We start from the raw sequence: 17,481 nt of genomic DNA, 5'->3' as shown, positions 1-17,481 counted from the left end.
TGTGTGGCGTGAATGTTACCTGCTCATGTGGTTCATGCTTCTTAATAAATATGCAATGCTGCTTCACCTACTCGTACCCATCTCCTATTAATAATGTTTATGTATTGAATGTGAAATTAAATTACCACTGCTCCTGTCTCACCTTATGTAATAAAGTCTATACTTCACAGTCTAGACGAGAGCACTCTTACATATCCTTCACCCAGTCCATAGGAACTTTGCTGTTACCATGTTTTCAGGTAAATTGAAGTGCTTGGCCACACTGCTGGATTCATTGGGGTTGGAGCACATTCCCAGTGTGGAAAGGCATTAGTTTCACTGTTAGTAAATTAAAAATTCCAATCTGATTGGAGTTTGAATCAAGTAAAGTTTAATGTTGGCTGGAGTCCACCATGTTGGCCAGATCACGACAGATCATGTAAATCTGGATTTCTGGTCACAGATTTGCATTTATCCCTCGAGTAGGCGTAGTTCATGGATATTTTTTTGCTGTTACCTCCATTGTAATCTTCGTCTCCACTTTCTTCAACTGCGTCAACGTCCTTGCTTCTTTTGGATACGTTTCCACTTCCACCCCGATTCCATTTACTCTCTGCCGCTGGTCAAAATGGTCATAGTTACAATTTATTATCGTACCGGACATGAATCAGTCATTCATGAAAGAAAAACTTATGAAATAATACTGAGCGGCCTGTGGGTGGCGCTGTCCAGGGAGAGTATAAATACTCGGGCACGGGCCCAGCTTGCGCAGGACATTCTTAACAGGAACTAGTGAAGGACACAACTAGACCTCCATGTTGTAAAACAGTTGATTAAAGCTTTGTTTAATGCTTAGACCAAGTGCCTAGTAGTTTCCTTACCATACCTTTAAGGAAATAAAGTAAAATTTACATAGCACCTTCCCATGTCTTCAGGGCACCTTAAGCACTTCACTGCCAATTAATTACTTTTGAACTGCAGGCGTTCTTGTTACATAGGCAAATGCAGCAGCCAATTGCACACAGCAAGGTCTCAGGAGCAGCACTTGTTCCGAATGACCAGCTAACATGTGTTTTCTTGGTGATAAGAGGGAGGGAAACTGGCCAGGCTGACCGAGAAGAGGATCTTTTACCCCCCTCCGAGCACTCACCTCAACACTGCACTGAACTGTCAGCATAGATTACCTGCTCAAATCCTGGAGTGGGGCTTGAACACCGAGGAAAGAGTGCTACCTACCGAGCCAAGCTGATACTACTTTCACTCAGCCTTGCTTCAGATGTGACATTTGTTCAGCCAGGTAAAAACACAGGGGGAGAAATTGGTCCCCGTCGCGCCCATTTTTTGGTCGTAAAATTAGAGTTGTGGGGGGGGGGGGGGGGGGGGGGACCAATTTCCGGGCGCAATCGCGTGAGTGCTCAATCTCTGCCTGGAGATCGCTAATCGGGGCCTAACGGTGCCAAATTCGGCAGGACCTGGGCGGAGCAAGTGCCACGCAGGCGCCACAGTGAACGAGAAATTGGCTCTGTACCAGAAACTGCCGTAAAGTGGACAGTGTGCCTGTAGACATCAGCCCGAAGCTGAACCCTGATTGCCACAGAGTAATGAGGATCCCGCCTGATTCAGGCAGGTGCATGGTCTGCCCAGCGGAAGGGCACAGTACATAAGGCAGCGGGGTGGGAACGGGGCGCTAAGTGGCGCAGAGCGATCTTATCTGCGCTACCCGTTGAGTCGGACAGCGTAGATGCATTTAAGGGGATGTTACATAAACACATGAGGGAGAAAGGAATAGAAGGATATGTTGATGGGGTGAGATCAGATAAGAACATAAATTGGAGCAGGACTAGGCCATACGGCCCCTCAATAAGATCATGGCTGATCTTCGACCTCAACTCCACAGTGAAGGAGCGAGTGGTGGTGACCTGGAACTCGCTGCCGACAGAAGTGGTGGAAGCGGACACACTCACTGTTTTCAAGGGGAGACTGGAAAGGCACTTGAGGGAAATAAACTTGCAGGGCTACGGGGATAGAGCGGGGGAATGGGACTGACTGGATTGCTCTACAGAGAGCCGGCATAGACTCGATGGGCCGAATGGCATCCTTCTGTGCTGTTATGACTCTACGAAGAAGGGCGGGAGGAGGCTTGTGTGGAGCATAAACACCGGCATGGACCTGTTGGGCCGAATGGCCTGTTTCTGTGCTGTAAATACTATGTACAGGAAACTTTGGTTTATCCAGAGGTTGTATGTCCGGAATACTCGATCTAACGGCAAAAATCAGGAGCTGTTTTCTGTAAGTTTTTTTTAGATCTCGTTCTTTTTTTCCCCCAGTCAGCCACTGCAAGGTCTGTAGCTATAGCAACAGCTTCAGCTAGAGACGCTTGCAGCTGCAGCCGACTCTTCAGAAGCTGTTGCTAAGCAACAGTGTTTGTTGTCAGATACGGAGATGAAAACCTCCGTATGCTTCAACATTAACTTTGTATGTCCGGCAGTTTTGATAGATCGGCAACACGCCGGTCCCGTCGGTGCCGGATATCACAAAGTTTCCTGTAATACCAAGTATGTAATATCATCCCATTTCCACTGGGCAGGCCGAGTTCAAATCGTCCCCATTGTGTCTTCCTGGCTGCTATTCTGAAAAAAAAATAGCTGATTTCTGCTTTAACTGGCCTCTAGCTGCAGGAGACCATGGAGCCAGCAGCTGAACAAGAATATAAAAGCAATCTATAAGTGCAACCGCTTTCTCACACTCTCCTTCACTGTGGAGTTGAGGTGGAAGATCAGTCATGATCTTATTGAATGGCGGAGCAAGCTCGAGGGGCCGTATGGCTGACTCCTGCTCCTATTTCTTATGTTCAGAGTGGGAGATGATAGGCAGCAGTATACAGCTCCGACCAATGGACAACTTCTACTGAACTTGGGAAAAAATAAATCTTTAACTAACTGGCTTTTTGCCATAGGTTTCAATAAATATTTGCTGAAGGTAAATATCTAGTTGCATGGGAACCTAATTAAGTACCTGTTGAAGCAAAAAGGGAGTTACATGTAAACACCATGAGTCAGGCATTGGGTTGACTAAAAATACTCTGTTCGACGTTCAGTGTCAGTGGTAAACTTTTCTGAGGAAGGATGTTCTTGCCCTGGAGAGAGTACAGCGAAGATTCACCAGACTGATACCTGGGATGCCAGGAATGACGTATGAGGAGAGATTGGGTCGATTAGGCTTATATTCGCTGGAGTTTAGAAGAATGAGAGGGGATCTTATTGAAACTTATAAAATTCTAACAGGACTGGACAGACTAGATGCAGGAAGGATGTTTCCGATGGCGGGGGAGTCCAGAACCAGGGGTCACAGTCTAAGGATGAGGTGGAATTTGATGAGGAGGAATTTCTTCACCCAGAGAGTGGTGAACCTGTGGAATTCTCTGCCACACAGGGCAGTTGAGGCCAATTCATTAAATATATTCAAGAAGGAGTTGGATATATTTCTTGAGGCTAAAGGGATCAAGGGATATGGGGAGAAAGCAGGGACAGGGTACTGAATTTGGATGATCAACCATGATCTCATTGAATGGCGGAGCAGGCTCATCGGGCCGAATGGCCTACTCCTGCTCCTATCTTCTATGTTTCTATGTTTCTATAAGTTGCAATTTCCCAGTGATTAACTGCAGTCTTTCAGTTTCTGAGTTTTTGGATAGTTTGACATTATTAACATTCAGTATTCCACTCTTACCTGCCAGTGACACCGTGAGTTGGACACGTATACACGGGGTGCACGGCTGGTTCGGCTCGCAGTAGAGTATCGTGGAGGTTGTTAAGTTAGTTAGGAGCAGTATGTTCGCTGGCATGTCTTCATTGTTTTTCTCAGAGCCACAGTCTGCTAAATAGGAGTTAGGAAACAGGTCAGCATGGTGATTACGTGACAGATTGAATAGAAGGTACAAGGGTCAGTGGGTAAAGGAGAAATAATGGTTTGGCATGAGCTGAGTGAAAATATTAAATCTCAAACATTAAACGTTGCTGCAAGAATGATAGCACGGCTGCCCCATAATCAATAGTATGCGCTTTCAAATCACAGGGAATCCAAAGGTAGATTCCCTGGTATCTCATCATTTTAAGTCTTCTACTCCATACATGGGAATCTTGATCGTTCTCAGCTGGGTTGTAAGATGGTGGCCATTGAAAAATAACAACCTCTTCAGCCTAAGGGAAGGGAGAGAATCTGGTTTGGCACCTCCTGCCGACTGTTCACAGTAGCGACGGTGACTGTTGAAAAGTTTCCTCGTGCTGGTCATTGTGGTCAATGGAGAATACAGGGGACAAAGACTAAGAGGAGAAGTACACCCAAGTTCCCTGTTCTGGGTCATGTGCACAGCCCAGGTGTAATCTGTTGTGTATGTAATATGTATGCTACTTTAACCCTATGGCCAGGGCAGCACTACTTTGTAGGGCGTAGTGATACCGTAGTACCACTCCTGGCCATAGGGGTATAAATAGTACTGCGGGTACTGATCTCCCCTCAGTTCCCGCCTGTGGGTATGAAGTAAAGACCTAAGTTAAACCCTTCCAAGCTGTCTCTTCCTTTTTGTATCAAGTATATGCGCATACTTTACACTGGCGACTAGGAACGTTCGAACTCACCAGTACAAGGTGCAACAAAGGATCGGTAGCAGTACGGGGAGAGAAGCTTCTTACCAGCCTGCAGAGTCCAGCGTCGACCGAAGGAGGCCACCCAGTTCAGGAGGAGCGGCAGCAACGGAGCGAGAGAGAGAGGTTCCAGCGGAGGCTGCGGCAGCTGAGAGAAGAGGCTGAACGGGCGTTCCAGCCACGGGGCAAAAGTCCACCCAGGGTCAGGTAAAGTGCAATCCTTCCCGGGGAACGCGAGCTGCAAGGGCCAGAACGGGCAGGCGATCTGGGGAACAAACGGAGCCACGAGGACTAGCGGGCCACGAGAGGGGAAGGTCGTTGTAATAGCGGCGGTGGCAATAACGGGAGCTGCAAGAAGAAAAAATAACGAACCTGGAGAGACGTCGTTGACAGCAGAGGGAGAAAAGGCGGGAAAAGCGCCATCTAGTGGACAAAGGGGAAAAGTTTTTCTCTTCAGCAGTTTAAAATGAACAGCGCCATCTAGTGGACAAAAGGGGGAAAGTTTTTCTCTTAGAAAAAAAATAACAGCGCCATCTAGTGGAAAAAGGCGGGAAAACCTCTTCAGTAGTTTTAAAAATGGCTAAAGAAGCTCGGTTGTCAGAATTTGTTGCCGACATAGAAGATTGGGACGCATATGTAGAAAGGCATGAACTTTATTGCATAGTAAACAAGGTGAAAGATGACGAAAAGGCAGCAACCTTATTAAATTCTATGGGGGCAAAAACATACGGTCTGCTGAGGAATCTTCTTACTCCAGAAAAGCCAGCAGACAAAACGTATGCCCAAATTGTTGATACTTTAAAGGAACATTTAAACCCTAAGCCACCATTTATAGCGGAAAGGTACCGCTTTTACAGACGCGACCAAAGGAATGATGAGTCGCAGGCAGCCTATTTGGCTGAGCTCAGACGGTTGTCCAAACATTGCCAGTTTGGAGCCTTTTTGGCAGAAGCGATCAGAGACAGATTTGTCTGTGGCATGTTAAATGAGAGTACACGAAAACGGTTGCTGGCCAAGAAACAGCTCAGCCTAGATCAGGCGATAGAAATAGCATTGGCACATGAAGCAGCAGCACAGGGTGCTGCCCAAATACGACAAAATACAACCGGCTATGACACCCATGAGGTGACATTTCACAAAGGTAAATGCTACCATTGTGGCAAAACCACCCACGACCAAAGTAATTGTTGGTTTCGTGATAAAATATGCCGGCAGTGTGGGAAAAAGGGGCATATAGCGAAAGTTTGTCGGTCGGGTACGAAACCCAATAGTGGGGGCAATCCGAGCAGTACCAAGGCAAGGACAAAAATACATAAGATATCTGACAGTAGCTCAGACGAGTCACAGGAAGGCACAAAAGCAGAGCCTAAAGGTCTGGGATGTCTCAAGTTATATGGTGTAGACAAAACGGAGGACCACAGCACAATGTGGGTTAAAATGAAGGTAGCAGGCGTCGAAGTTAATATGGAGCTGGACACGGGTTCAGCCCTATCAGTAATTAATGAACAAGATTATAACAGGCTGTTCAAACGCATTCCCTTAAAGGATACCGAAATCAAATTAAAAACATATACGGGACAAAAAGTTTACCCGAAGGGAAAAATGCAAGTAACAGTTAAATACAATGGCAGAAAAGTGCCAGGACTTTATTTATACGTCCTAGCAAACGGCGGACCACCACTTTTGGGTAGGGAATGGATAAGAAAAATCAATTTCGACTGGAAGTCGATACACGAGATAAAAGTAGAGACCACCAAGGATGATACAACCATTACAAGCAGGCTGTCGAAACTATTGGCAAAAACGCCAGAGGTGTTCCAACAAGGGCTGGGGACCTTAAAGGACATTAGAGCAAAAATAACTATTGCTCAAGACGCAAACCCCAAGTTTTGTAAGGCCAGACCGGTGCCTTACGCCATCCGGCCAGCTGTGGAAGCAGAACTGGATTCCTTAGAGAGTGCAGGTGTCCTTACAAAGATTGAGTGGAGCGAGTGGGCCACGCCCATCGTCCCAGTTATAAAGAAATCTGCAAATAACACACCGGGGGAACCAAAGAAGGTTCGCATTTGCGGGGATTTTAAAATAACTATTAACCCAGTCCTGCACACGGTACAGTATCCGCTGCCGCGGATAGAGGACATATTCGCATCGTTAGCTGGGGGTAGACACTTTACGAAGATTGACCTTTGTCAAGCTTATTTACAGATGGAGGTGGAGCAGGACTCGAAAAAGCTCCTAACGATTAACACCCACAAGGGATTGTACCAGTACAATCGCCTGGTATTTGGTGTGGCGTCCGCCCCAGCCATATGGCAGAGGACCATGGAACAGGTCCTACAGGGCATTCCAGGAACGCAGTGCTACCTGGATGACATCCTGGTGACAGGACAAACGGATAACGACCACCTCGCTAACCTGGAGCGAGTACTTCTGCGGTTGCAACAATACGGACTCAGGGCGAACAAGCAGAAATGTGAGTTTTTCCAGGAACGTATCTCATACTGTGGTCACATTATAGATAAGGAAGGCCTGCATAAGTCCCCAGAAAAGATCGAGGCAGTAGTGAAGGCCCCGCCCCCTGAGAATGTATCTGTTACGATCATTCTTAGGCCTTATAAACTATTACCATAAGTTCCTCCCGAACTTATCGTCCATTTTACATCCACTAAATTCATTGCTGCAAAAGGGAGTCTCCTGGAATTGGGACGAAGCGTGTGAGGCTGCTTTTAAAAAGGGTAAACAACTCATTACATCAAAGGAAGTGCTCGCACACTTTGACCCAAAAATGCCAATGAGGTTGGCATGTGACGCCTCCCCGTATGGTATAGGGGCAGTGTTGTCACACAAATTTCCCAATGGGACGGAGAGGCCAATAGCATTTGCCTCAAGGTCGTTAACTACAGCCGAAAGAAACTATGCGCAAATCGACAGGGAGGCCCTCAGTCTGGTGTGGGGTGTAAAAAAATTCCACCACTATCTACATGGACAACGTTTCACACTACTGACGGATCATCAACCGTTGGTGTCCATATTTAATCCAACAAAAGGGGTGCCCCTGATGACGGCCCAAAGGCTACAGAGATGGTCACTGTTCTTAGGAGCACACCAGTACCTTATCGAATATAAGGGTACCAAACAGCATGGCAATGCGGATGGCCTGTCGCGGCTACCATTGCCTGCAGAGATCGAAGAGATAGTACAGGACCCCGTGGAAATATATCATACGGCGGTTATGGAACACTTGCCCATCACCAGCCAATGTATCGAGCGGGAAACACAGAATGACCCGACACTGGCAAGGGTTTACGAATTGACCGTGAAAGGCTGGCCGGCGCAGGGTGACGCATCATTGCCGGCGTTTTCGGCAAGGAAGGACCAGTTGTCCGTATGCCGGGGCACATTGATGTGCGGAGCCAGGGTGGTGGTCCCTCAAAAATTACAACATAAAGTGTTGCGGGACTTACACGAAGGTCATCTGGGGGGTGTCAAAATGAAAAGCCTCGCCAGAGCCTACGTCTGGTGGCCCGGCATTGACAGGGACATCGAGGAAGTAGCAAAAGCATGCCAAGGGTGCCAGATGGTACAGAACGTACCACCCCAAGCCCCACTACATCCGTGGGAGTGGCCCTCAACGCCGTGGCAAAGGATCCACGTGGACTTCGCTGGGCCCTTCATGGATGCGATGTTCCTTATTGTAGTGGATGCCCACTCAAAATGGCCGGAGGTCATAAAGATGTCATCAACGACAGCCGAAAAGACGGTCGCAGCCATAAGGACCATTTTTGCCCGAAACGGGGTGCCCGAGCAAGTCTGTTCGGACAATGGGCCACAATTTGTGGCAGAAGAATTTCAAGCATTCCTAAAAAGGAATGGAGTGCGACATTATACGTCCGCACCATATCATCCGGCTACAAATGGGCTGGCAGAGCAATTTGTACAGACTTTTAAAAAGGCCATCAAGGCGATGGGGGAGGAAAGGTTGCCACTACAACACAAGGTGGACAATTTCCTATTCGCGTACCGTAATGCTGCACATACGGTGACCAACCAGGCCCCCGCCGTCATGTTCTTTAATAGAAGGTTAAGGTCTCGCCTCGAATTGCTCAGACCAAACATCCGGAGAGATGTGGAAAACCGAGTATTTCGTAGGGCTCCTGACAGACAGACACGGAGCTTCGAGGTGGGGCAGCAAGTGTTGGCCCGTGATTATAGAAATGAAAAGTGGCGGTCTGGTACGATAAAGGCCCGCCAGGGACCTTTGATGTACACAGTGGATACTGGGGACGGCATAATCAAACGACATGCTGATCAACTTGTGGAGTCCAGAAACCCAACTGATTCACTACCTCAAACGTCTCAGCACATTGTTCCAGCGGAATCACGGCCCAGCTCGTCGCTACAGAAGTCTCAGGATGGCGAGGAGTTCAGCACTCCAGTGAGCTCCACGGCACAGGATGTGCCATCAGACACCGACGACTCCAGTGATGAAGTGGTGACGGAAGTACCGCCGCCTACACCGAGACCGACTAGAGAAAGACGTTATCCTAGTCGAGACAGGAGGCCTCCTCAGAGACTGAATCTATAACATGTTTCTTTTTATATATATATATAGGTAGACAACTCTGATGTAAATATGTTATGTATGTTGTGTTACCAAATGTTATTAGCCCTAGTTATGGTGCATCTGTTGACTTAATTGCACGGGTACGTTTTAATTAAAAGGGGAGGAATGTTGTGTATGTAATATGTATGCTACTTTAACCCTATGGCCAGGGCAGCACTACTTTGTAGGGCGTAGTGATACCGTAGTACCACTCCTGGCCATAGGGGTATAAATAGTACTGCGGGTACTGATCTCCCCTCAGTTCCCGCCTGTGGGTATGAAGTAAAGACCTAAGTTAAACCCTTCCAAGCTGTCTCTTCCTTTTTGTATCAAGTATATGCGCATACTTTACATAATCCTGGTGCAGGCTCACGCATTAGTAGGACCTTGCGCTGGGATCTGGGGCAGATATAGGAGTGCAGATGTAGGTTTGAGAGATGTGAAGCTGCCCTCCTTGCCCTGAGGCCTTATGATGGTCTTGAGACGGAGAAGGTCCTGGCCTCCTCTTCCCTCTTCCATCTTTGGGATGACCCCAGTACCCTTGTAGCCCTCCGGTCTGCAGGAGCAATGACGCATGCCCCAACTTCGGGCACTCCTCTGCCCAAGCATCCACTGGACCAATGATGAGGAAGGGGAGGCAGGACACCAGGAACATCCCCTCCCATCTCATTTGAATCCGGGCCTGTGCCTACACCAGGGGCAGGTCCAGTACAACACCAAGGAAATCCTGGGACAGCATAGTGTGGCTGGGGCATTCCACAGCTGCAACAAAGAGAAAGATTGACCCTGTAATGTCTTTGTGCTGGTTTCAGAAATGCTGGAACTATGAGGCCCTCGATTGGGAAGTGGTGAGCTTTCAAACTTACTTTACCACTTAGAAACAATAATTACAGTATTTCAAGAAATTAAGTACTGCAGGTTATTTTTCTTAGATATGTGCAGTCGTCTCGCCAGATTTTACACTCCCCAGCCAAGTGTGTTACATGCCAAGCTCTTCATGTGACAGTGGCCTATGTGGATTAGGGGGAGGAGACTCCCATTGTTCAATTCAGCATGAACTGCCCTCTGAGCTGCCGGTAGTGGTGAGCTTGCAATGTGGGCTAGCGCAACCCCATTTTTGCCAGTGTTGGAAAATCGGGGCGCAAAACTGAAAAATATTTATTGGCGATAGGTAATCAAGTGCATCATGAAAGCCCAACACGCTAGATTATTGGTATCTCAAAAGATGCAAAAAAAATGATCTTACTATAAAATAAAATATTAAAAATGGAATACTTACACGTGGCTTCACATGAGAAGGCCTGCAGAGAAAGGAGAAGAAAATTATTTCAAAACTTAAATTATTAAAATGATAACATTGTTTGATTTCATGCTCCCAGTGGAGACAGTGAATGTCAGAAATTCCAGCGCATGCTTTTCTGACTAGAAGTGCTTGCAAGTTAAAGCACAAATTGGAAAATTACCCCTTTCCAACTTTTGACCGTTTCTGGAAGATAATGGCCTAGAAATTCGGTGGGCTGCGCCACCAGTTAGCGCCTAAAGAGGACACTCAGTGGCTTTAGCGCCACTGGCCGCGCCTCCCGCGATATTTAGCTGGGGCGCTAATGGTGGCGTTAGCCTGTTGCGCGGCGCCGCCACCGATGACGTCATCAGTGTGCGCAGCGCCCCGCTACCGCCCCGATCACGATATTTGGCAGCGACCGCCTCTGTAGCGCCGTTCGCAAATGGCGCCCGGTTCACGGGGCCTACCTGTGGCGGCAGTGGCGCAAATTAAGGTGGAGGTGCGGGGTGGCCGTTTTTTCCGGCGGCCGCCTGCCAGCACCTCCGTCCCCGGCCTCCTGATCGCCCCCCGCGGCAGTGCCGGCTGTTTTCCGAGAACCCGGCCCTTCTCCTCGGTGCCGGGCTCTTTTGCCGGCACTCGCGATCTCCGATCGCACTGGTGCGGGCCCCTCCCCCTTAAGAATGGGAGGAAGGCCTGCAGTACCGCAGCGCGCCGTGCCGCAGCATGTGGCGGTGCGGCACGTTGCGCTGCGATATTCAGTTTCAGCGCCCTAAGAGGGACGCGGAGCGCCTTGAGCCTCGCCCCGTCTCCCTCTTGGGGCGCTCAAGCTGAATTTCCGGCGGTCGCTAATGCTCCAAACACTGCGCTAAATCCGGCACCCAGGCGAGCTTGGCGCCTCGACCCAATTTCTCCCCCAATAACTTGTATTTATAATAGTGCCTTTAACGTGGTAAACAGCCCAAGGCACTACATGGAAGAGAAGCAAACGTTGAGCAGTAGTAGGAAAGAGAACTAAAGCAGGGTCATCAAAATAGATTTGAAGAGGTTTTTAATGGGGACAAGGTAAGTAGCAAAGCTACTGTTTAGGGAGGGAGAACAGGGCCAAGATAACGGAAGGTTCTGGAGCGAGGGGGTGTACATGGAAGAGTTCACACAGGGCTCGAGGAGGTTGTAAAGGTAGGGTGGGATGAGACCATGAAGGGATTGAAGAACATAAGAATTAAGAGCAGGAGTCAGCCATATGGCCCCTCGAGCCTGCTCCGCCATTCAATAAGATCATGGCTGATCATCGATCTCAACTCCACTTTCCCGCCCGATCTCCATATCCCTTGATTCCCCTAGAGTCCAAAAATCTATCTATCGCAGCCTTGAATATACTCAAAGACTCAGCATTCACAGCCCTCTGGGGCAGAGAATTCCAAAGATTCACAACCCTCTGAGTGAAGAAATTCCTCCTCATCTCGGTCATAAATGGCCTAGCCCTTATCCTGAGACTATACCCCCTAGTTCTAGACACTCCAGCCAGGGGAAAGGACCTCATAGCATCTACCCTGTCAATCCCCTTCAGAATCTTGTATGTTTCAATGAGATCTATAGGATCCGATCCCCATCCGCCCCCCCCACAACGGTAAAAATCGGATTACGAAATATAAAAACCCAGAACTGTACAGCCCGCAAAAAGAGATGGGCAATAAAAGGGTTAATTCAAACATTGCAGCCGAAACTACGAACCATCAAGAGACTGGATATCAATGATCACAGACAATCCAAAATACGAATGCTTCTGAACAAGAACATTCACATATTCATTTACCTTAAGGGGTTACATTGTTAAAGAAGACCATGGCCTCGAAATAACTAGTATCAGTACAGGCCTAGATAATGGGCCGGGCCTTGAACCACTGGAATACGAATGCCAACAGAAACCAACAACTAGCATATGCAGTCACCTTGGGAAGGTTGCATTGTCAGAAAGATATCTCTAATCAATGGACAATACGAAGGACAATCAGCCATCAAGAGTTCTCTGCTAGAGACATTCACACATTTCGAAACGGCCATCGTATGCTCAGGAGGGGGCCAGGATATGTGTTTCAAGATACTGCAAATTGGTTTTGGTTCAAAGGAAGAATCACTTCGAGGAGAGTCGGGGTGGGAAGCCAACGGGAGAACAGCAAGCAGAAAGATTCGGGCCTACAATCAACTCCAGGAGACAGCCAATCGGGAGTGGTGATTGTATGTTTCAGTCAAATCATAGAGGGGGCTTTTGTGATCGAGTCTGAGTAACTTTATATGTAACAGTCAAATCGCGGACGGGTTTAACGATGTCATATTGTGTCGATGCAAATGACCTTTGCGTAGGGGTTTGTATTTTGGGATTGTTAGTCTAATATAAATCGTAGGGATTTATACTGGGGAAGTAAGTGTGTGTGTGTGTGTGTGTGTGTTTTCAATAAACAAAAGAATCAAAGGCTGAGTCAAAACCCTGTGCCGTGTGTATTTTGTTCTTATAAATCCTGACGTCGAAGAACTGTGTGTAACGGGGGTTCAGTATCGGAGAAACCCCCTTACAGATCACCTCTCATTCTTCTAAACTCCAGAGAGTATAGGCCCATTCTACACAATCTCTCATCATAGGACAGCCCTCTCATCCCAGGAATCAATCTAGTGAACCTTCGTTGCTCTTCTTCTTCTTCTTCTTCTTAGGCAGTCCCTCGGAACCGAGGATGACTTGCTTCCACATTAAAGATGAGTTCTCAGGTGACTGATGAGTCCAATGCGGGACCTACAGTCTCTGTCACAGGTGGGGCAGATGGTGGTTGAAGGGGCGGGTGGGTGGGGTGCTTGGGTTGACGTGCGCTCCTTGCGCTGCCTGCGCTTGGCTTCCGCTTGCTCCCAGCGAAGAGACTCGATGTGTTCGCCGCCTTCCCGGATGCTTCTCCTCCACTTTGTGCGGTCTTGGGCCAGGGATTCCCAGACGTCGATGGGGATGTTACACTTTTTCAAGGAGGCTTTGAGGGTGTCCTTGAAGTGTTTCCTCTGCCCACCTGGGGCTCTCTTGCCGTGCCGGAGCTCCGAGTAGAGCGCTTGTTTTGGGAGTCTCGTATCGGGCATGCGGACAATGTGACCCGTCCATCGGAGCTGATTGAGCGTGGTCAAAGCTTCGATGCTGGGGATGTTGGCCTGAGCAAGAACGCTGATGTTGGTGCGCCTATCCTGCCAATGGATTTGCAAGATCTTACAGAGGCAGCGTTGGTGGTACCTCTCCAGTGCTTTGAGGTGCCTGCTGTACATGGTCCATGTCTCCGAGGCATACAGCAGGGCGGGTATCACTGCTACTCTGTAGACCATGAGCTTAGCGCCGGGTTTGAGGTCCTGGTCTTCAAACACTCTCTTCCTCCGGCAACCGAAGGCTGCACTGGCACACTGAAGGCGGTGTTGGACTTCAAATTCGGCTGCCCTCAAAAGTTTGTCACTATCCTCCGCCTGCTTCACGACGACATACAAGCCGTGATCCTGATCAACGGTTCCACCACAGACCAAATTCACGTACGAACCGGGGTCAAGCAAGGCTGTGTCATTGCACCAACGCTCTTCTCGATCTTCCTTGCTGCAATGCTCCATCTCACCCTCAGTAAGCTCCCCACTGGAGTGGAGCTAATTTACAGAACAAACGGGAAACTGTTCAACCTCCGTCGCCTCCAGGCCAGATCCAAGGTCGCCCCAGCCTCTGTCGTCGAATTACAGTATGCAGACAATGCTTGCGTCTGCGCTCACTCGGAGGTTGAACTCCAAACCATCGTCAACACCTTCACCGAAGCGTACGAGAGCATAGGCCTTACACTAAACATCCGTAAGACAAAGGTCCTCTACCAACCTGCCCCCGCCACACAGTGCTGCCCCCTGATTATCAAAATCCACAACAAGGCCTTGAACAATGTGGACCACTTTCCATACCTCGGGAGCCTACTGTCAACAAGGGCAGATGTCGATGACCTTCGTTGCACCGCCTCCAAGGCAAGTATATCCTTCCTTAGATAAGGAGGCCAAAACTGTGCCCATTTGTGAATGAAGATTAAGATTTGAATTTAATACGAGAGCAAATGGAAATTTGGAAGGATGGATTACAGATGAGTGGGATTTAGTGCGGGATAGGATGAAGATGAGTTTTTTTTGCACATTTTGTAGGATGGAGTATATATAAAGTGGAGATTGGGATACCATTGAGGCAGGTATTTGGAGAAGTGAAGTCTGGAGGTAACGAATGTGTGAATAAAGGTTTCAGAGGTCATGGGGGTGAGATAAGGGCAGAGATGAACGATGTGGTGAAGGTGGAAGCAAGCGGTCTGTATGATGGAGAGAATATGGGATTTGACGATGTACACTGCCAGGTTCAACCTGAGCAAGCAGCTGGGGTTGAGGATGGGGATGGGAATGGAGTGGTGGGCCAGCATATCAAATCAAATCAATCAAATCAACTTTTATTGTCATTGTTAGTGCACAAGTGCAGTACAACGAAATGTAGGCTTGCGGCTCCCGAGAGTGTACATTTAGATTAAGACATTTAAACATTCAACATACATTTGGCTTGTAATACATTAACATAAACATAACCATAATAAAGTGCATTGGCAGATGTGCAGGCTTTAGAGTTTATTTGTGGAGTTCAGTAGGATGACAGCCCTGGGAAAGAAGCTGTTCCTAAATCTGGTCGTACGGGTGCGAATGCATCTGTAGCGTCTCCCAGATGGCAGGAGGGCGAACAGACTGTGGCTGGGGTGGGTAGGGTCTTTGATGATGGACCGTGACCTCCGTAGACAACGTTTCTGGTATATGTGCTCTATGGTCGGTAGCCGGGTGCCGGTAATGCGTTGGGCAGTTTTGACTACCCGCTGCAGGGCTTTCCGGTCATAGTAGCTACAGCTGCCGTACCATACTGTGATACAGTTTGTCAGGATGCTCTCTATTGTGCAGCGGTAAAAGTTAGAGAGGATCAGGAGTGACAGGTTACATCCCTTCAGCCTCCTTAGGAAATATAGGCACTGCTGGGCCTTCTTCACCAGAGAGGAGGTATTGAGGGACCAGGAGAGGTCCTCCGTGATGTGGAAGGAGATAAATAAGATGGCTTCTGTCTTCCCAAGATTCAATTAGAGGAAGTTTGACTCCTGCACCACTTGATGGCAGAAAAGCAATCTGGCAACAGGAAGCGACTCTCAGATAGGCTGCAGCATCACTTGTAAAACCTTATGAAGGTATTCATGTATTATGCACACATGCTCACGTTGTATGCGCTGCACATGCACTCATATACACTATACACACATACTTGGATGCATAACCCATGCACAAACTCAGATATATTAACAATTTGTCCAAGAGATCCTCACTGCTTCACAGAAGAGACTCTCACTCACTCAATATCATTTTCATGTGGCGAGTGATCCTCGGTCACTGCGAACATCACCACCTTATATTAGAGGTCCTCACTTGGTGCAGAATTTCCAGCACAGGAAAGACCCACTTCTTCATACAAGAGAACATAATTCACCTTACTTACTGAATTCACAAGGCGTTACCCACTGACGCATAAGGACCCTCACTCCCTCATGTAAAAAAAACTCTTGTTCAAAACATCACCTTCATGAAAGAGATCTTCACCTGGTGTGACACGACTGTCTCACGACAGACCATCCCTTCTTCATGAGGGAGCCACCCAGTTGATATAAGTGACAGTCATACAGAGTCAGTTTTGTAATAATTATATGGGAGATCCTCATTGCTGTAATATCACTATAACAGAAAGGACTTTACCCGCCGTTACCCTGCAGTCATGTGAAGGATTATCCTCAGTGATCACAGTGACATAAGTAAGCTTTAACACGGTCACATAATTGGCTTGTAGTAATTCTATGAATGATCATCACTTGGTGCAATGGCTATCATATTGTTGGGATTGGAATTGTGACAAAAATGAAGCATTTTCATCTAGTTTTAGCTTGGTAGTGACTAATGTATGTTCCTCACAATACATAAGGGAGCAGATTTTCCTGTTCCTGGTCGGATTGGATCATCTGGGCAGAGTGCAGAGAGAAAAAACAGGCAGCGAGGATCACATGCATTTAAGGGAGCCCGTCTGATTTTCCGTCCTTTAACTTCCTCGATGCATTGTGCAATCCAATATCCCCCAGGGGCAGGAATAGAAAAATCTGCCCCAAGGAATTTAAAATACCAACAGTATTCAAAATCATGTTTCCAGCCTAACTCTATGCAAATATTGCACAGATATGCTCTGTTATCTTTGAGGCTACCTGCTAGAGGGAGGAGCCAAGCTACATTCAAACAAAAACATGTATGGGGCGATTTTACCTCGAGGCGCACAATGAGCGGGTGGTGGGTGAAGCGTGCCCGCCACCCGCCCATTGTTACCTCAGTGAGGCCGGAGCCATTTTGAGGCCTGGGCCTCATTTGCATGCAGCTGGCGAGCTGCGTGCCCCATGAAGGCACCCCAGCTGCAGCCCGCCGGTTGTGGGAGGGCGGGAAATCAGCCAACTCCCATGCTGAGCTGACCAGCAGGTCGAGCTGGGGGAGGGGTGCTCACACAGGGCTGAAGTTTTTCCGTGTGCCTTCTGCTCCTCCTGGACCCACAATAATAAAAGTCCCTGTAAGGACCACTGGTTAGACTGCTCAACGCCAAGTGCAAATAAGTGGAGCATGTATCACGCATACTCTGCCCATTTGTACCTGCAAATTGCAATCGGGGTTCCATGGACATCGTAGTATTTGTATATTGTAAGTTGCCTCCCGCTTGCCCCCTCAGGACCGTTACTGCCCTGTTTATGCCAAGCATGCTTAGATATGACTAGCACGAACATTTGAAATTAGATGGCGGTTATTCAAATCCATAACTGTTGGGACATGGACCGTTCAAGTCAATGAGCTGATTTGCAATTTTTGAAGAGATATACAAAAAGAAA

At 48.0% G+C, this 17,481-nt stretch overlaps 1 protein-coding gene across 2 annotated transcripts in view; it reads right to left on the bottom strand.

Annotated features, from left to right (window-relative positions):
• Window positions 1-17,481, bottom strand: part of LOC147111218 (interleukin-17 receptor C-like) — a 100,505-nt gene that overhangs the window by 53,744 nt on the left and 29,280 nt on the right. The window contains exons 2-4 of one of the 2 annotated variants that reach the window (XM_086001890.1): window positions 10,505-10,526; window positions 3,709-3,855; window positions 497-598 (exon numbers count right to left, since the gene is read on the bottom strand). In XM_086001890.1, coding sequence (XP_085858016.1) covers window positions 497-598; window positions 3,709-3,855; window positions 10,505-10,526 — 271 coding nt within the window. The remainder of the gene's footprint in view (window positions 1-496; window positions 599-3,708; window positions 3,856-10,504; window positions 10,527-17,481) is intronic. The other variant, XM_086001891.1, reaches the window with a different exon arrangement.

Source organism: Somniosus microcephalus, chromosome 11, assembly GCF_052327205.1.
Source record: "Somniosus microcephalus isolate GS21.2 chromosome 11, FLI_Smic_1.0, whole genome shotgun sequence".
Taxonomy (NCBI): domain Eukaryota; kingdom Metazoa; phylum Chordata; class Chondrichthyes; order Squaliformes; family Somniosidae; genus Somniosus; species Somniosus microcephalus.
The sequence above is the reverse complement of the archived record's forward strand: the minus strand, read 5'-3'. Positions and strand labels throughout refer to the sequence as shown.